The 21,024-nt window shown below is 34.8% G+C and overlaps 2 protein-coding genes across 2 annotated transcripts; both read left to right on the plus strand.

Moving 5' to 3' along the window:
• The first annotated feature begins 3,014 nt into the window (after window positions 1-3,014).
• On the plus strand, window positions 3,015-3,689 carry LOC132754490 (uncharacterized protein K02A2.6-like). The gene has a single exon (XM_060745130.1). The coding sequence runs from the start codon at window positions 3,015-3,017 to the stop codon at window positions 3,687-3,689; it is 675 nt and encodes a 224-aa protein (XP_060601113.1).
• A 1,926-nt stretch (window positions 3,690-5,615) lies between these two features.
• LOC132754695 (uncharacterized) lies at window positions 5,616-16,936 on the plus strand. The gene is made up of 3 exons (XM_060745358.1): window positions 5,616-5,780; window positions 15,943-16,103; window positions 16,777-16,936. Exons 1-2 carry the CDS (start codon window positions 5,680-5,682, stop codon window positions 16,076-16,078), a joined length of 237 nt encoding a protein of 78 aa, XP_060601341.1. The 5' UTR covers window positions 5,616-5,679; the 3' UTR covers window positions 16,079-16,103; window positions 16,777-16,936.
• Window positions 16,937-21,024: the final 4,088 nt, after the last annotated feature.

Consider the following 21,024-nt stretch of genomic DNA (forward strand, 5'->3'; position numbering starts at 1 on the left):
TAACAGTTCTAAATTAAATATATTTGGATTTATAACCATTGTAAAAAGATGGACTGGGAAGCTAGAGACTTGCCAACTGCATTTAAGAAGTTTAAAGAACATTGTGACTTTATGTTTGGAGGGCCACTAGAAAAGAAAACAGAGGAGGCTCAGTGCAATTACTTAATGCTATGGGTTGGTAAGAAGGGTCGCAAAATATTTTCAACCTGGACAGTTACAGCTCAAAGAAAACTGCTTCAGACATATTATCAAGGTTTCGAGATATAGTGTGCGCCCAAAGTGAATCGCATTAACTCAAGGTATAAATTTAAATCGTGCATACAATCTGAAGGACAGAGCTTTGAATAATTCGTCACAAGAGTTAAAACTATTAATAAAGGACTGTGGATATGCAGACGAGATACAAAGCGAGATGATACGTGATCACATTGTATTTGGTGTACGTACGTTCCCACCAGATAAGAGAGAAACTCATCAATGGAGGATCAAACTTGACACTTGAAAAATGTATTGACTTGTCTCGCACTTATGCATTAAGTCAGACACAGCTAATGGATATAAGCGGCCAAGCCCCATCCATCCATGCAGTCAAGAAATCCTCAGCAGCAACAACACCAGCACCATTTAAGCAGTTTCGGACGCAAAGCAGGAAGACAGATGGCAGCAAACACAACACTAGAACCCATCAACGAGTATCTACTGGAAATACAAATAACTGTAATAACTGTGGGACTTACCATATAAAACGTGATACATGTCCAGCCAAGGGTCAAAAGTGTTTGTACTGTACAAAGTTTTATCATTTTGCGAAAATGTGTAGGAAAAGAAAACAGGATTTAGGAAGCAAAAATGTTAATGACGTAACACATTTTAACACAAATGAGCTTGATTGTTCCCTATCCCGTCATGATAATGACAGGTATGTCTATACAGTTGAGCATGACAGCACAACAAATCAAGCATTTGCTAAGGTCAAAGTTTAATATGAAAATTGATACAGGAGCTCAGGTCAATGTTCTCCCAAGGTCAATATTCAGATCATTAGGCAAATTAGGTCCTGTACTTCCAACACAAAAGCAATTAACTGTATACAATGGTCAGCCTCTCAAAGTTGATGGCTGTATCAATCTTCCTTGTACATTGTACATATAAAGGTCAAATCTCTACAGAAGAGTTTTACATAGTGGATACACATTCAAGCCCCATTCTAGGTCTTCAAACATGCCTTAAGTTAAACTTAATTAAGTTAGTACTGTCTAATACGTGCACAGTGCCTATTACAAAGGAGCAAGTGCTCAATACATACTCGGATGTTTTCAACGGAAAAGGAAAACTGCCAGGGGAATTTGAAATACAGTTGCGTGACAATGTCACACCAGTAGTTCACCCTCCACGCAGAGTTCCTATTGCCATTCGTGACAAACTTAAAATAGAGCTTGACAGAATGGAAAGCTTAGGTATTATTAAGAAAGTCACAGAACCTATAGACTGGGTAAATAGTCTAGTTGCAGTAAAAAAACCTAATGGCTCTTTACGGTTATGCTTAGATCCGAAAGATCTAAACAGTGCCATCAAAAGACCTCATTACCCTAATAGGACAATTGACGACATATTGCCCGACTTGTCAAATGCTACTGTGTTTTCAAAATTAGATACATGTAGTTGTTATTGGTCTATCCAACTAACAGAAAAGGCATCTTACTTGACAACTTTTAACAGTTGTTTTGCAAGATACAGATGCCTAAGACTCCCATATGGCCTAAAGAATGCAAATGATGCATTTTGTGCAAAAATGGAATAGTGTCTGGAAAATTTGCCAGGAGTAAGAACAATTGTCGATGACATTGTTGTTTACGGCAAAGATAGGGCAGAACATGACCAAAATCTGGACAGACTCTTGAGAAAATGTCGATTAATATGCATCAAGCTCAATCCCGACAAAACGGAAACAGGGAAAACAGAGTTACCTTTCTTTGGCCACTTAATTACTGATCAAGGTTTAAAAATAGATCCTGCAAAGGTCAAGGCAGAGATGCCATCTCCCACTTCTAAACAGGAATTGCAAACAGTGCTAGGCATGGTCACATACTTACAGAGATTTGCACCCAAACTCTCAGAAATTACTGCACCCATGAGACAGCTTCTATCTAAAGATGTAGGTTTTAGCTGGGATGCACCCCAGGAAAATGCCCTACAACAGGTTAAAAGCATTATTACACAAATCCCTGGTCCAATACTCTCTTACTTTGACCCAAATAAGGAAATTACTCTTCAAGTCGACTCGTACAAGTATGGTTTATCGGCAGTACTCGTGCAGGAGGGTAAACCAGTTGGTTTTGCATCAAAGTCACTTACCCCTACTGAGGTCAATTATGCCCAAATCACAAAGGATTTGTACGCCATCCTTTTCGGATGTAAAACAATCCACCAGTACATTTACGGTAAACGTATTATATGTCAAAGTGATCATAAACCTCTCCAAGCTATATGGAAAAAAGGCTTGGACTCAGCACCTCCACGACTGCAGCGCATATTACCGCATTTGCAGCCATATGATATTGATGTAGTTTTCATCCCCGGGAAAGATATACTCCTAGCAGATTGTTTGTCTCGAAAATTCTTACCAGACACATGCCCAGAAATTGCCGAATTGGCTAATCTAGAAACACATGTACACCCAATTATGTCAAACTTACCAGTGAGTGACCAAAAAAATGGAACAAATTAGGTTATCAACCAAATCTGACCCACAAATGAAAATTCTTTCATCAGTTATTCATGAAGGATGGCCTAATAATAGAATTAAGAATTAAGAATAAGATTGCCCTCAAAGTATTCTCGAATTCTGGAATTTCAGAGATGAACTATCAGTTATAGATGGTGTCATCTTAAAGAATACTAAAATTCTAGTTCCAGCAGAGCTCAGATCACTCATGCTTGACATTATTCATGATGCACACTTAGGTGTAGAGAAATGCTTAAATAGAGCTCGAAACGTGCTCTTTTGGCCAAACATGGCCACAGACATAAAGAAAAAAGTTCTGGAATGCCCTATATGTATAGAGCATAGGTGTTCAAACCCAAAGAAACCCTTGAGACCAAATAAAATACCCGATAGGCCGTGGCAAATTTGTGCTACAGATCTCTTTCATTGGAATAATTCAGATTATGTGTTATTAGTTGATGCTTACAGCAAGTACTTTGAAGTTAGTCAAATCTCAAGTACAAAATCTAGTACAGTCATTAGCAAATTGAAAAGCTTCTTTAGCAGACATGGAATACCTGAAGTACTATACTCAGATAATGGCCCATGTTACAGTGCAGAAAGTTTCCTACAGTTCGCAAAACTGTATGATTTTTCTCATGTTACATCATCCCCAGGTCATTCATCAGGCAATGGTTTGGCAGAAATCAATGTCAAAACTGTCAAAAATCTGTTTACAAAATCAAAACAAGCAGGAAAAGATCCTTATCTTGCGATGCTGGAATATGGCAATGCCCCATTACCCTGTGGAAAATCTCCAGCACAGCTGCTTATGAGCAGACAGTTAAGGTCAACATTGCCATTAATGTCAGAGCAACTTGATCCCAAAGTTCTCCCACACAGGTTATCAGAGACAGCATGTTTAATGCTGAACAAAGGTCAAAATATTATAATGACAGGTCAACTAAAACCCTCAAACCTCTAGAAATTGGAAAAGGTGTTAGAATTAGGCAAGGAAAAAGTTGGTTACCTGCAGAAGTTATACATAAAGTTCATGACAGATCTTATGATGTTAGAACAAAAGATGGTGCAATATATAGACGAAATAGATACTATCTACTAAAATCAAATGAACAACCATTTTCTGAAACTGAGAACAGTTCAAATTTTACATTACACCAACCACCTTTAAAAATTAAATCCTATAACACAAAAGTTCATAACCCTAGTACTAATGACCCTGCCAATAAAATATTGACACCAGGTCAAGACGCTAATTCTCAAAAATCCCCTGTTGTTTTACAGACTAGACACCAAAACAAACCTCGCATGTCAAACATCAATCACCCCTGTCTGAGAATGCAGACAATGAATATAAAACAAGATCAGGTCGTTGTGTTAAAAAACCTCATAAACTAACATTGTAGAAAATTGTTACTCATACATGCTATTTTAATAATGTTATGTTGCCTCTTAAAATAATATATGTGTTTATGTATAGTTATGCATACAACTATCTCTACAGTACAAAGAAACACGTGTAGACTACAAATATTATCATTCTTGAGGTCGGTGTGAATTTAGTGACTATTAGTGTAATGATACACCATGGAACTAGTCTGGAATCAGCTATCAATTAAATGGACATTCTACCTCACAGATAAGCCATAAATAATTTGCTGAAATTTTACAACATCTGTGGAGGAACAGAATTGAGAACATTATCTAACAACAAAACAGACATTAAGATAAATCAGATACAAGTGATACCAACATCATTTGCCTTTCGATTCTTTCGACATTTCTTGTTGTTGTTTTTTTAAAGAAGGGAGATGTTTTATATTTAATTCTACATTAAATATATATTGTTTCATATTTAATTCTACATTAAATATATATTTGCATGCAGTACCTTTATACTTGATTGTTAGGCTCCGCCTACTTAGTGTACTGACCAATTGACTACATATTGTTAAACAGTCTTAGAAATAAATTCATAGTATCAACATCTCTGCATCTCTGCATCCACACCAAATTAACAAACATAAAACAAACATTAACAAACCCGGGACCTCAGGACTGATAATCAGTTGTCTAACCAACTGAAACAAAGTAAATGTTTATAATATTCACTAACATCAAGGTCTTTCAAATCTAAATCAAAGCCATCTGACACAAATGGCTATATAATTAAAGCTTATATTGCTCGTGTATCTGACACTCAGATATGGAACAGTTTCTCTAATGACATCCGCAAGGTCAAAAACTACTTGTTAATGAGTTTGGGAGACTGATCCATTTCATTCCTGTGCTATTAGCTCTAAATGTTTTTACTTTTCAGATCTGTTTTATGCTAGTAAATATGTTTTATGTCTCTGTTATTGTCAGAAAATAGCTTATTAGCTAATGTTTCTTGTAATTTGTAAACCGACTTAAAATAAAGTTTCTTATTTGTATCTTGTATTTTGTATCGCACACACAAATATAGCACTACTGTACAGTAGATGCTTCAATGTATTTAGAATACTTTTAAGTATAAAAGCTAATTTAGAAAGTAACACCACATTGTTTTCTGAAGAAAATGAAATATTTCATGAGTCTCTATGATAATTTATGACTTGGATATTTGCATGTGTATGTCAGTCCTGTCATCAGCAAAAAATTTCAATGAAATGGGGGTAATCCTCTTTGAAGTCATTTTGCAGAAAAAAAAAATGGTTGGCTACCCTTATATAACAGGAACATTTTTATGTGTCAGGCATTCTGCTAGAAAAATCTCCTCTTTAGCATAATTTTAAACTCAATTTTAAGGTAGGATTTAGGGACCATTTCCTGTGGGAAAATCAATGTGCGTGTTTGACCTAAATTTAGAAGCGCGCAGGGGACCAGTCTATATATTCCGACTGGCGGAAACGGCCGAATCCCAGTCTGACCGGTGTCTAAGTAAAGTTTTCCTTCAAGGTCAGAAACCGAAAATGAAGCTACAGAGACCGCTACAGGCCGATGTGCCTTTTCTCTCCACGCCTGGTAAAACCTCAGCATTGTTTTCAAAGACGAAATTTTTCGGTTTAAAATGGTAAGTTAGTCTGAATTTGTCAAGTGGAACTTAGCATCTTTAAAGTCATGAGAGACTGTTTGTTCACTCAATCACTGACGTTTCACTCCATGACGGTCCTACTAAACACTGCTAAGGACAGCTAAGGACCGCTAAGGACTGCTAAGGAGCCACAAAGGACTACTAGGGGGGCACAAAGGACCTTCGCTGTACTTACTGAATAATATATTTTAGACTGTTGAGATTATCCTCGATACAAAAGAAGAGTTGTTATACAATAATATGACAAAGGCAAATCCTCAAAGTGAGCTCGATTTACTTTTACCGTAAAAATAGTATTAAATTATTTTACATTTTCCTTTTTAAAATTGTCATTCAGTATTTTATACACTGCTTCCGTTTAGTCTGGTTACTTGTCCTATTATGGTTCCCATATAAGTGCCCAGGACACCAGTCTTCTCTTCCGTTTTCAATCAGAATACCTTGGTTTTATTGTTATCTTGTAATTCGAAAATTTGCGATGTGTCAGTTCAGTACTAGATGAAAGTCTTCAAAACCATCACTCGCATTACAGGGCACTCGTTTGGCCATTTTTGGGGCCGAATATCGGCCCCATTCCCCTCTCAAAATCATATGCTTTTTTCCCCTATTTCAGCAGAAAATTCCCCTAAAAAAAATTGTAGAATAAATGTTTGATATTTAACAAAAAAAGTGATGTTTTCATTTCATAAAAATAAAATATATTTCTTTTAACTTTTTCAATGGATTGAAAACTAAATTACAGTTGTCAACAACGCTGTATGTTAAAACCGAAAGTAGCAGGAAGTGAGAAATGTAGAAGGAGGTAAACTCTCGTAAAATTATTGACAAAATTAATTTGGCAGGATAATCATTGTAGGAGTTTACCTTATATTCAATTTGTTTAGAGAATAGACATACATTGTCATATTTTGCTAGTTAATAAACAAAACTATTTTAATTTCTGTCAGATTGATGTTGGAAAAAAACGTATTTCTCTTGCAGTTTTGTACTCAAATATTTTCGTACCCAGTTTTACAGTTACAATTTTCTCTGAAAACCAAACCCTTTTTTAGAAAAAGGCATGAAACTTTCTTGTTTATTTTTATTTAATTCTTATTTCAATTCTCATTGTTATAATTGTTTTCAATCTAAAGAAACAGGCAGAAATATGTAGAAAATAGATTAAGAAACTGACCAGTGCAGATTGCAAAATAGTGTGATACATTTTTAACTTTAAAAATAAAGAAACAATTAATGACTATAATAGGAAATAATTTTCCTGTGTTTCCATCACTTGGGTACAACATACCCTTGGCTTTCCAGAGCTTGTTGCACTGATTCAATTTCTGTTGTACAAGTTTTTTTTTAAAAACAACAACAACAAAAACAACTGTCAGTTTTAATTTTTTATCATAAACAAAAATGCATTATGCTTGTTATAGATTTTAATATAACTCTAACGTTTTTCAGAATTTGCATTTTACCCCTCACTTTAGAATTTGAGGGGTATAAAACCCTTGGCCAAAACATATATCTGGAGCTCTGATTGATGTCTGAGTCAGTCAAGTGCAATAACAAAGCAATAAAAAAAATAATGAGATAGCCTATCTCAAGAAAAACTTCATGTTATATGTTTTATTTGTTAGGTATATAGTAATAAATATACTAGCTATTGTAAGTAATGGTAGGAAATTGTGCCAAGAGTTAATGTAAAACCTAAATTTAAAGAACTCATATATGGCTTAAAATTCCCCTTTTTGTCTTGAAATGACGCAAAATTCCCCTTCCTGAGGGAATGGGTACCTGTCCCCAAAAGTTGTCTAGAGCCCTGCATTACCGTAAAGCTTGCTATTAAAATAATAACAAGCTTTTAAAAGGTCACGTTCTTTTGTATTATTATTGAAAGGTATTCATTTGATTTTCCTATCTTTAAGGAAGTGGCTAGCCGTAAGGGCTAGTACGGCTAGCCAAAAGTTCGAGCTGTACACGAGTCACATACAGCTAGCCAGGACACACTGTATTGTCTAGCAATACGGCACTTTTTAAAATTATATGAAAGTAGAAAATGCACATTTAATTTGTCTCTTTAAACGAGGTATTTAAGGAAGAACCCGCATTTGTCCTTGTATGTTTACTTTAATAAAGATGCTCCAACATTTTTGTAAAAAAAAAGCAAACGAAGGAAATGCAAGCGATGTCATCTTGATAAAAATGTTAAAGTTACATAATACATTATACAAAGTACATTGTATTAGGGCTTCTTAATGGGACAAAAATCATAATCGATCATCGAAAATAATCGAACAACCCTTTTCGATCAATCATCGATTATATAAATTATAATCAAAACATTTACAATAACAAAGTAAATATGTACAATGTACATATCATGCTTTTATATTTATAAGATTTTCATTTTGTGTAACTACAGTACTGGACACGCGAAACCCACACAATTCGCGTATTCGCGACGAACTCTCATGCTTTATAACGCGAGCGAATTCGCGGCAACTTGAGACAATTGCCGCGAATTCAACTCGCGGCGATTTTGCCGTGATTCGCGGAGAATAATACATGTTCATTTGTATAACTTCATGTTGATCTATTTATAATTGTACTCTGTGAACTTGAAACCAGATATACATGTACAAGTACGAAAATTAATTAGTAGATCTACATGAAGTTGTATCAAGAAAACATAAGACATAAATTCAAGCATGGTCAAATTACCGATGTGATAAACTAATCCTGCGTAAATATTCCCGTATGACCTGGAAGAGTTATAGTGGATCACCGGGACATTTCGTTCTCTCGGGTGATCATTACTCAATTTATTACACGTCTGTAAAAAATAACACACGCAAGATTTGTCTCCTATAATTTCTGAATGCCCTGTTTTAAAAATGTTAAAATATTTAATTGTTAGTTACCGAAATTATCGCCGATTGTTGAAATTCCATAGCGCTAAAAGACACAAAAACACTCGCGCAAAAAGAAGCATCCATAAATAAAAGGAATATAATGTTTCCTTTGTTAAATAATAAATACAAAATTTACACACGAAATGACCTCTGACAAATGATTGGTCGGCTCTTCTGAAGAATATGTGAATCTTTGATGTTTACACACCTGTAGTTGTTGCCGAATCATCAAAGAAATGCCGACACTCGATTGACTTCCACCTCTTTTTTATATATCAGAAAAAAACTGTCATTTCTTTTTGTCAAGGAATGATTACACATGTTTAATTATTGCTCAAGTAAAAAAAAATGTTGGATATTGATTGTGTCAATTATTGACATATTATAAATCGTAAGTGCATTTTGATTGTGATATTTTATTTACATTTTTATGATCTTGAAGATTTTTTCGGTCAATTTTATGACAGAATCCCCGCTGCTACCAGAAATGTTTTATTGCATGGGCTTAGTATTTAATCTGTGTCGTCAGTCATAAACAAACGAACATGTACCCCAAAGCACATTAAAATTACCAATGGTAAACTAGTGACCATGCAGTACTGCGTGACGTAAGGAAAATATCCTTCCCTGGTTGGTCGCTATTTATGTAAATACTTTAAATAGTTACACCCTAATTTTATGCACAGAATGCCCTCATGAATGATCACTCGTTACTTTACATATTAAATGTGTGATTTAACTCCGATTTTATTTTTGTTTTCGAGGGAATTTTTTGGGTCGAATGCCCTGGCTGATTTGGCGGAAATAAAAAAAATCTGATTTGCATCTTGCTACTCATGCACCTGTCATTTTTTACTCGTGAAATTGAAGGTAAAGAATGTCTCAATTTAAGTGATAAAACTTTTACAATTTTCAACAATCATAATTAGCGTATTAGACGTAATAATTAGTTACACCTGTGAATCGGTGCTAAATGTCGCTTTGCATTGTTCTAAAAATAGAATATGCGCGAAAGTAAACAATGGATTTTAATTACATTTGTATTATCAAAATAACAATTGGACAATTTGTTATCGTGCGTTCTTTGATGTAGTACCAATTACCTTTTGTAATTTCAATCTCGTTTTATTGTTAACTAATTTTCACCAGCACCTGATTGCTTTGTTTTAGTATACAAAATGTATACGCTGTACATGTTCAAATGCTAAATATTTATAAATATACATGACATTTACAAGATTTTTTAAAAGTTTTCAAAATAAAAGACCACGGGAATGACCAAGTAGTACTTTCTAATACAATTATTGCTGAAGATTCGCCGTAAATTACGGCGATACATCGTGGCGATTTTTCGTGAACCGCCATGAAATTCGGCGAACTTGCACGCGGCGATGTTTTACCGCGTAGTGTCCCGTCGCGACATAGACTACACTCGCGGCATAACGCGACTTTTGCGGGTTTCGCGTGTCCAGTACTGTACCACTTTATCAACTGAAATAAACTTGTTTAAAGATAAACTATGCTCATCCTTGAGTAAAATATTTTAATCAAATAAATTCATTAAAATGTATGAAATTATTATGTCTCAATTCCAATTAAGGAATGAATAAACTATATATGTATGGGAATAAGTTAAGTTGGTTCTTTCTTAACAAAACTGCCAGGGTTTTTTTAATGACACTATATAATGATATTGCAACCACCTTTAGTGTGTAGAATAATTTTATACATAACATATCTTCTTTGTGGGAAGTCAAAACATGTTTATTTTATATTTACAAATAGGCTGTGTAGCAATTCTAAATATTTTCTGATGTCAAATTTGAGCATAGTATATCTTTAAACTAGAATGCCTCACTGTCAACTATTAACTCCATGGTCACCAGTATGCTTTCATATTGATTTGAATGAAAATTATTGTAATGTTTCAACCAAAGCTGGCTTTAATTTAGAGTGTTGTTATAATACAGTGAGTCACTTAAATAACAGCAAGAAAATAAATTTCAGATAATCGATTATTAAACGATGATCAAATATAATCAATGATTGATTACAAAGTTAAACTTTGTAATCGATCATCAATTATATTTGATCATCGTTTAATTTCTGCATTGTATATGTCATAATGTGTATGCTAAGTTAAATTTATGATTCAATAATAACATTGTATAACATTGTTATTACATTGTTGTTTTTTATGCTTATGATTTCATGTTTTATCTGTATGAAAAATGAAATATTAAATCATTTTTATGCCACCGCAGAATCTGCGATGCGGTGGCATATAGCGATTCACCTGTGTGTTTGTTTGTGTGTGTGTGTGTTATATAGATTATATAGTGAACTTAAAAAATCTTCTTGTGAAAAACCCCTAGTCCAATTTCAACCAAACTTGGCAGGAATGATCCTTGGGTGAAGGGCTTCGAAAGTTGTTCAAAGAATTTAATTCCATGCAGAAATCTGGTTGCCATGGCAACCAAAAGGAATTATAAGAATAAATTTAAAAAATCTTCTTGTAAAGACCCAAAAGGCCTAGAGCTTAGATATTTTGCATAAGGCATTGTCTGGTAGACCTCTACCAAGATTGTTGAAATTATAGCCCTGGCTTCAAAATCAGCCCCGCCCGGGGCCATTGATTTTCACTATATGTACATATAGTTAAAACTTAAAATACCTTCTTGTAAAGACCGAAAAGGCCTAGAGCTTAGATATTTTGCATAAGGCATTGTCTGGTAGACCCTTACCAAGATTGTTCAAATTATAGCCCTGGGTCAAAATTGGCCCCGCCCCCGGGGGGTCATTGATTTTCACTTTATGTAAATATAGTAAAAACTTAAAATACCTTCTTGTAAAGACCCAAAAGGCCTAGAGCTTAGATATTTTGCATAAGGCATTCTCTGGTAGACCCTTACCATGATTGTTCAAATTATAGCCCTGGGGTCAAAATAGGCCCCGCCCCGGGGGTCATTGATTTTCACTTTTTGTACATATAGTAAAAACTTAAAATACCTTCTTGTAAAGACCCAAAAGGCCTAGAGCTTAGATATTTTGCATAAGGCATTGTCTGGTAGACGTCTACCCAGATTGTTCAAATTAAAGCCCTGGGGTCAAAATCGGCCCCGCCCCGGGGGTCATTGGTTTTCCTGATATGTATATAGTAAAAACTTTAAAAAAAAATTTCTTCTAGCAATTGACAAATGCTAGAGGTTAGATATTTGGCATGAAACATTGTGAAGTGAACATCTAGCAAGATTGTTCAAATTATAGCCCTTAGGGTCAAAATTGCCCCCGCCCCAGGGGTCATTGATTTTCAATATATACATATAGTAAAAAATAAAAAAATCTTATTGTCTGAAGGTACAAGGCTTAGAGCTTTGATATTTGGTATATAATATCATCTATGGGTCCTCTACTTAAGTTGTTTTAAGTATGTCCCTAGTGTTAAAATTGCCCTGCCCCAGAGGCGATAGTTTTCCTTATATGTATAAAGTAAAAACTTGAAAAATCTTCTTCTTTGAATTGACAAAGGCTAGAGGTTAAATATATGGCATGAGATTTTGGGAAGTGAACCTTTACCAAGATTGTTCAAATTACAGCCCTGGGGTCTAAATTGGTTCCGCCCCGGGGGTCATTGATTTTCATTATGTACATATAGTAAAAAAATAAAAAATATTTTTGATTGAAGGTACAAGGCATAGAGCTTTGATGTTTGCTATATTATATCATCTATAGGTCCTCTACCAAAGTTGTTCAAATTTTTCCCCTGGTGTCAAAATTGGCCCTGCCCGGGGGCAGTGATTCTCATTATGTACACATAGTAAAAACAGAAAATATAACAAATGTTTTCTGAATAGGAGAACTACAGCTTAGATATTTGACTTGAAATGTTGTTTGGTGGACCTGTATCTAGATTGTTTTGAATTAAACCCTTGGGTCAAAATTTTGCCTTGCCCAAGGGGACAGTGACCTACTTTCTTGTCCTTTGATTTACAGCAATGAAATTTTGACAATGTGCAGTTTTAGTTGTAAAATTGAACTTTGATATCAGGTGACCTAGATTTTGATGATGTGACCTACTTTCTTGTCCTTTGATGTACAGCTATGAAATTTGAACCATGTGCACAGATTAAGATGTAAAGTGAACTTTGATATCAGCTGACCTAGATTTTGACAAAGTTTTTAACTGTGTTGTCCTTTGATGTAGTCATGAAATTTAGACTCAAGTGCATTGATATATTCCTTCTGAGTTAACAATAGATTTAACCACTAATCTGATAATAAGAATAAGATAGGTCAGGGATCTATGCATTATGACAATCTTCAATTGTATAGAAACAAAAAAAATCTGTTCCTACACTACTATTTAGTGTTGTATTAATGCGGTGGTATAGCATTTTTCTCAGATGCAATCTTGTTTGTTAATTAAATGCATGGAATAAATAATCAAATCAGCCAAAGAAGCTTAGAACTTTCATAATGGCATGATATGAGTGGAATGAATAAATAAATAGAACATTGAAGAAGAAAAACAGTGAAAAGCAGTTTTTGTGTCGCCTTGAAAAGGTGACATATAGGGGTTACTCTCGTCGGCGGTGTCGGCGGCGGCGTCTGTGTCGGCGTCGTCGTCGGCGTCGTTGTCGGCGTCCCCTAAAGCTTGTCCGGAGCATAACTCAGTCACTATAAGTCTGATTGACTTCAAACTTGGTATGCATGCTTCTTTCAATAACCCGAAGTGCAGTGCACAAGGACCGGTACTCTGCAGTTCTTATTTTTTGAGTTATTGCCCTTTGTTAATTTTCATACATTAATTTTGTCCGGGCCATTTCTCTTCAACTAAAAAAGCTATGGACTTGAAACTTCATAGGATGATAGATCTCATTAAGAAGAAATGCAGTGCACAAGAACCAGTACTCTGCACTTCCTAATTTTTGAGTTATTGCCCTTTGTTAATTTTCATACTTTATTTTTGTCCGGGCCATTTCTCCTAATGTATAAAAGCCATGGACTTGAAACTTCATAGGATGATAGGTCTCATTAAGAAGAAGTGCAGTGCACAAGAACTGGTACTCTGCATTTCTTATTTTTTGAGTTATTGCCCTTTGTTTATTTTCATACTTAAATTTTGTCCGGGCCATTTCTCCTTAAGTATAAAAGCTATGGACTTGAAACTTCATAGGATGATACATCTCATTATTAAGAAGTGCAGTGCACAAGAATCGGTACTCTGCATTTCTTAATTTTTGAGTTATGGCCCTTGTTAAATTTCATACTTTATTTTTGTCCTGGTCATTTCTCCTCAAGTATGAAAGCTATGGACTTGAAACATCATAGAATAATAGATGTTATTGATAAGAACTGCAGTGTACAGAAACTGCTGCTCTGCACTTATTTTTTTAGTTATTGCCCTTTGTTATTTTTCATATTTCATTTTTGTCCTGGCCATTTCCCCTAAACTACATTGTTCACAAGGCGACACATCCGACTCGCGGAGTTCTAGTTGGTTATTTCTTGTTTTTTTAAACAACAGCTAGAGCAAATTATAGCAATTGTACGTATAACTGTATTTTTAAATAAATAAATATCAAACATTAAGACACAATCAATTAGTCTTAATTAAAGTATATACAGGAACTTACAATAGAATTTTTAAATGAGTTTCATGGAACATGCAAACAATTTCTTTAATGATAGACAAACTTCTACTATCACAAATATTTTCGGTGTTTTTTAGCTCACCTGTCACTAAGTGACATGGTGAGCTTTTGTGATCGCTTTTCATCCGGCGTCCGTCCGTAAACTTTTACTTTAAACAACATCTGCTCATAAACCGCTAAGCCAATTTCATCCAAACTTCACAGGAATGTTCTTTTGGTAGTCAACTTTAAAATTATTCAAAGAATTTAATTCTAAGCAGAACTCTGGTTGCCATGGCAACCGAAAGAAAAAACTTAAAATATCTTTTTTTTAGAAAACATAAAGAGCTAGAGCTTAAATATTAATTTGGCATGAAACATCATCTAGTCAGTGTGAGTGTCTACCAAGTTTGTTCAAATAAAAGCTCTGGGGTCAAAATTGGCCTTGCCCCAGCCCAGGGGTGACTCACGTACAGCTAGCCGGTTCCTATCATTAATATGAATAAGGTAAAACCTCAAAGCGAGCTCTTTGACAAAAATTATAGTACATTATAATTTGAACGTGCAAGATAATCAGTAATTTTATTTTACATTTTCCATTTTAAAAGTGCCATTCATTATGCACTGCTTCAGTTTATTCTGGTTTCCTGTCTTATATTCAAGTTATTCTGTTTAGTATCTGTAGTACATTACTGTTTTAATATAGACCAAAGGGTTATAAACACGGGGAGATGATCAGAGTGGGACATCTGTCTTGGTAGTTCTGACTTGCAAGACATTATATGCTGATTTTTAACAATTTTTGTTTCGTCTTCTGGGACATTAAAGTTTTGGATCAGATCTGTTGTGAAAACTTACCAGAGTAATGTTCACACAATTGTTTTACCTCATTTGAATCCAGTTTAGAGGACCCCAGACTAAATGAGTGTGCGTGCATTTTCGTTATCATGCCTTATTCTGTTTCCGTATTTTCCTGAATTTGTTGTAGTTTTGAAAACAAACATGTGGCTTAGAATCTTTCTAGACAGGAATATTTTTACATGAATTAGAATGAGTTGATCACTAAGTTTCATTCAGTTGCCACATTTATGAATACATTTATTTCTTCTAGATCAAAATTGCATGATTCACATCAAATTCATTGAAGACATTTTATGTTTCTTAAATTATGCCCTCAAGGCTCTTTGCTGAGGGAACACTACCTGTAGGAGGGGAGGGGTTGGATTTTCAGGTTTCCCCTTTTAGGGGGGATGGGGTTTCAGGCAATGTTTGTTACACAGTACATACAAAAAATATTGACAATATTTATGATATAAGATTTACAATTTTTTACATATATATTTTATTTTGCAAAGAACAAAATCAATAGGACTGCTTTTGGCAGACATAGACCGATAAAAGTTTTTCTTGTTTAATGAGGGGATTTAAAAAGAAAAATGGAGAAATATAATTATGTACTCACTGTTGAGGGGGATAATGCCTAAATTTGGCACCGGAGTTGGTGAAATGAGGACATTATGACAGATATATCAGTTCAACATATTTGCTTATTTACAATAGTCTTCTGATTTTTCTTTCCAATGATTTTTCTTTTCTCTTTTTTTTCAGGGCAAAAACAGGGATTGCCTTTGGAACTGTAGGAGTATTGGCCTTTTTTTATGCCACAGACTGGAAAGTAATTGTAAAGAAAATACCATACTATAGACAACAGTTTCAAGAAGAAGAAGAATCTGAAGAAAAATAGCCGGACAAGTTTATTCTATTAATGTGTATGTATAATTATAGCAACTTCTTATTTGATGGTTTGCTTTTATAAACTTACGTAAGCTTAAAATAAACTTTTGTAATAGCCGTTTAACATTGTTCTTCACAATTTCTGTACACAACTGCTCGATAGATTTTGGCCAGGTTTTATAAACACTAGTGCACAAGTTAGTCACAGATCCTAAATCACAGTTGAAAACAAAGACTCTAAATAATCACAGATATTACAATAGAAAGATACCAAACCTGGTTTGAGGCCTTGGGCCCAAACTTGAGCTTAATAACAGGGGCTGCAGTATAATATTATATGGTTAACATTACTTTTTGGTCATCTCCAAAAGTTTTATATATATTGTATGATGTTGATGCACATCATAAATGCTGCAAATTGCAATAGGATATTTAGAACTCTAGTTGTTAATCCTAGGCACTGCTGCTCTAAATATCTTATCAGTTAAGCTGATAAATGTAAATGGATAATTTTATGCATGTCATGGCTATATAGGACGCAGCATGATTGGTATACACATAAATGATGCTGGCCTTACTATCCCTGATTCGTTATATTGTATATTTATGTTTATATATGGTAAAGTTTTATTGATCCAGAAGTTCTAAGCTGTCTTTTCTGTTACATTGTACATGTAAGTGAATTTCCTTGTTATTTTGTTTTTTCAGATGTGTCAGTTTCGTTTAAAAGAAGTGCAACATTTTGTGAATAAAGTTAGTTATTTATCATCAGACTGAATGGACAATGCTGTTTTAAAAAAAGCAACAACAAAAACAATATTTGTTTACTTGATGTAGCCATGCTGTTAATAAATATGTTTGAATGCTAGTTGTATTCTTGAGTATTGTTGTTGTTTTGTTTTTTTTGCTCATAGAACTGAAGGGTAAGGCTGGGCTTTGTGAATAGGCAGATGCTTCTTTATCAAATATCCCCCAGTTTGAGATGAAACTTCACAGGAGCGGCATATATAATTGGAAGAAAATTATTCAATCTAAAGCCTAATACCAGTATTGAACTGCTTTGGTTGGTTTTAACCAAAATTGATATGAATTTATATCAGATGAGGGCAGGTGAATCTTAAATGTCACAATCCAAAGGGGTGTTGTTCAGTTATGGCCTACTGTTATTTTAGGACAGAGAATTTATGGGACAAAAAATTGTAGCCAAAGCCATATCTTAGTACAAGGGAATACGCCTGGACCTCCTTTTTAGCTAACCTGAGCACAAAGCTGTCACAAGTGAGCTTTTGTGAAGGCAGTGTCTGTTGTCTGTCATTATCCACATAGTTGTTAAAGATTCTCCTTTTAAACCATTACTTATATTCTTACCAACCTACACAGAAATGATTATTAGTTGGTCTGCTACAAAAGTTATATAAAATGTTCAAGTGAGTCTGGTGCAAAAGTTGGTCACAGGAGCTAAAAATTGACATAGAAAATGAAATCTTTAAAATTCTCAGAAATATTATACTTAGTTGTTACATGTACCTGTTTCTAAACCCCCATTTTACAATTCAAAATCCTTTGAAGCTGGACACTGTTGTCTTTCTTTTCTCTAAACACAACTTATTTCTTTGTTGTGTTTTTTATGCTCCCCGAAAAATTTCGGGAGAGCATATAGTCGGCGCCTTGTCCGTCTGTCCGTCCGTTTTCTTGTCGGGAGCCTAACTTGAAAACCCTTAGAGATAATTTGTTTAAACTTCATACAGTGGTAGAGGGCATTGAGGGGGAGTGCAGTGTCAAAGAACCATAACTCTATTTTGCCCGGGTTTTGAATTATCTCCCCTTATAGAAAAATCTTGTCCGGGGCATAACTCTCAAACTATAAGAGATATCAACATGAAACTTTGTAGGTAAATAGATCTCAATGGGTAGATGTGCAGTGCACAAGAACAATAACTCTTTTTGTCCTAATTTTGGAGTTATTGCCCTTTGTTAATTTTAACACTTTGACTTTGTCCGGAACATAAAGCTAAAACTATAAGAGATATCAAGATAAAACATTGTAGATAGATAGATCTCATCGAGTAGAAGTTCAGTGCAAAAGAACCATAACTCTGTTAAGCCTCATTTTTGAATTATTTCCCCTTATAGAAAAATCTTGTCCAGCAGATAGCTGTAAAACTACAAGAGATATCAACATGAAACTTTGTAGGTGAATAGATCTCAATGGGTAGATGTGCAGTGCATAAGAACAATAACTCCTTTTGTCCTAATTTTGGAGTTATTGCCCTTTGTTAATTTTAACACTGAACTTTGACCGGAACATAACTCTAAAATTATAAGAGATATCAAGAATTAGATGACACATTGTAGGTAGATAGATCTCATTGATTAGAAGTGCAGTGCAAAAAAACCATAACTCTGTTAAGCCTCATTTTTGAATTATCTCCCCTTTTAGAAAAATCTTGTACTGGACATAGCTGTAAAACTATAAGAGATATCAACATGAAACTTTGTAGGTAGATGTATCTCTGAAACTACAAGAGGTGTACTTTCCTGTGTCCAAAACCTATTCGGGGAGCATCACCCGGCTCAAACCAGGCTCTTGTATTCATGGTTTTTATTCCCGTTACCACCTATCAAAGCCAACTTCCAGTAATATCATTAAATGGGGTTGAGTCACTTTCAGAGATGATTTTTAACCAGGTTTTCCGAAGGAAAAAACTGGTTATTAGATTGAGGTATGTCGGCGGGCGGGCGGGCGTAAACAATTTCTTCTGTGCGCAACTCCATCTACATTTCTCAACGGATTTTGACCAAACTTTCACAGAAGCTTTGTCATCAAGTGCCCTGGCGCATATTGTCAGGGTTTTGTGATTAGATAATATTTGACCTAATTATGGCCCTTTGTTTTTTTTTCCTAATATAGAATATATAGTGAACAATTTCTTCTGTGCGCAACTTCTCCTACATTTCTCAACGGATTTTGACCAAACTTTCTCAGAAGCTTTGTCATCAAGTGCCCTGACACATATTGTCAGGGTTTTGCGATTAGATAATATTTGACCTAATTATGGCCCTTTGTTTTTTTTCCTTATATAGAATATATAGTGAACAATTTCTTCTGTGCTCAACTTCTCCTACATTTCTCAACGGATTTTGACTAAACTTTCTCAGAAGCTTTGTCATCAAGTGCCCTGACACATATTGTCAGGGTTTTGCAATTGTTACATATTTGACCTAATTATGGCCCTTTGTTTTTTTTCATTATATAGAATATATAGTGAACAATTTCTTCTGTGCGCAACTCCTCCTACATTTCTCAGCGGATTTTGACCAAACTTTCAGAGAAGCTTGCTCATCAAGTGCCCTGGCGCATATTGTCGGGGTTTTGCAATTGTTATATATTTGACCTAATTATGGCCCTTTGTTTTTTTTCCTTATATAAAATATATAGTGAACAATTTCTTCTGTGCGCAATTCCTCCTACATTTCTCAACGGATTTTGACCAAACTTTCTTAGAAGCTTTGTTATCAAGTGCCTGGCACATATTGTCGGGGTTTTGTGATTGGATAATATTTGACCGAAATATGGCCCTTTGTATATTTTTTCCTTATACAGAATATATAGTGAACAATTTCTACAGTGCGCAACTTCTCCTACATTTCTCAACGGATTTTGACCAAACTTTCACAGAAGCTTTGTCATCAAGTGCCCTGGCGCATATTGTCAGGGTTTTGTGATTGGATAATTTTTTACCTAATTATGGCCCTTTGTTTTTTTTCCTTATACAGAATATATATAGTGAACACTTCTTCTGTGCGCAATTCCTCCTACATTATTCATGTTTTACATTGCACATAGTTACATTGTTTGTTGCTTGTATTTGTATTTCAAATACAACATATTTATCTACAATGGTGATAATTGAAAACCTGGTTTCATGGCATTGCCATGTTTCTTGTGGTTAATGATTGTATCCAAATTTGATCTTTAATGGACCTTATCATAGGCATAAGCAAATAGACTACTGGTTGTGACCGATCACTACCCACCATGATTGATATACTCCACGAAGGGTGAGCATAAAGTTGCCGCTTTGTCCGTCCGTCTGTCCGCCCAGGCTATTTAAGAGAAGTAGGGGGCCATGTGACTGTAAACAGAACAAAAGAGAACAATAAACGTAAAAGTTCATTCCTTAAAAATACAATAAGGGGCCATGGCCCACTATATAACAAAAGAAATGGTCCAATGGCATGTTTGTTCGCAATATTTGTCCGGGACATAAGTTTAAACAACAAGAGGTATCAACATGAAACTTTGTAGGTAGATAGATCTCATTGAGTAGATGTGCAGTGCACAAGAACCGTAACTCTGCCTTGCCATATTTTGGAATAATTGCTCTTTGTTTATTTTTACACTTTGAACTTTGTGACAGAGCTCTGAAACCATAAGAGGTTTGTAGGTAGATTGATCTCATTAAATAGAAGTGCCTTTTAAATAAGAACTGTCGGAGGACAGTAACGCTTGACTATTCGAAAAATTTGTCACAAGGATGTTTCATATAATAATGCTTACCTATATGAATACATAAAATTGTTCGAAAAGGTCAAAGGCTTGTTATTAAGATGTTTTATCGAGTTAAATCACTGCTTTATTATTATGAATGCATAAAATTGTTCCAAAAAAAGGCCAAACCCTTCAGTAGTTCTTGAGATACCAGCTTACAAGCAAAAACTTTACCTAGAATTTCTAAGCCGAAAAACGGGCATAATTATGAAAACAAAACAAATCAGAGTTATGAGACTTGTACCAATCATGTTAGATAATCACAGAGAACAAGTGTGTGAAGTTTCAATCCATTCCCTTCAGTAGTTCTGGAGATACCAGCTTGTACACAAAAACTTAACAGTCAAAAAGGGGCATTATTATGCAAAATAGCAAATCAGAGTTATGGGACTTGTGCCAATTAT

The sequence above is a fragment of the Ruditapes philippinarum genome, unplaced genomic scaffold (assembly GCF_026571515.1).
Source record: "Ruditapes philippinarum isolate M1 unplaced genomic scaffold, ASM2657151v2 ctg134_1_1_1_1, whole genome shotgun sequence".
Lineage (NCBI taxonomy): Eukaryota > Metazoa > Mollusca > Bivalvia > Venerida > Veneridae > Ruditapes > Ruditapes philippinarum.

Excerpts from the sequence above, each read along its gene's own strand:
- LOC132754490 (XM_060745130.1), top strand. The coding sequence starts at position 3,015 with ATGGCCACAGACATAAAGAAAAAAGTTCTGGAATGCCCTATATGTATA.
- LOC132754695 (XM_060745358.1), top strand. The coding sequence starts at position 5,680 with ATGAAGCTACAGAGACCGCTACAGGCCGATGTGCCTTTTCTCTCCACG. Across the intron at positions 5,781-15,942 it reads AAATTTTTCGGTTTAAAATG|GGCAAAAACAGGGATTGCCT; the intron begins GTAAGTTAGTCT and ends CTTTTTTTTCAG.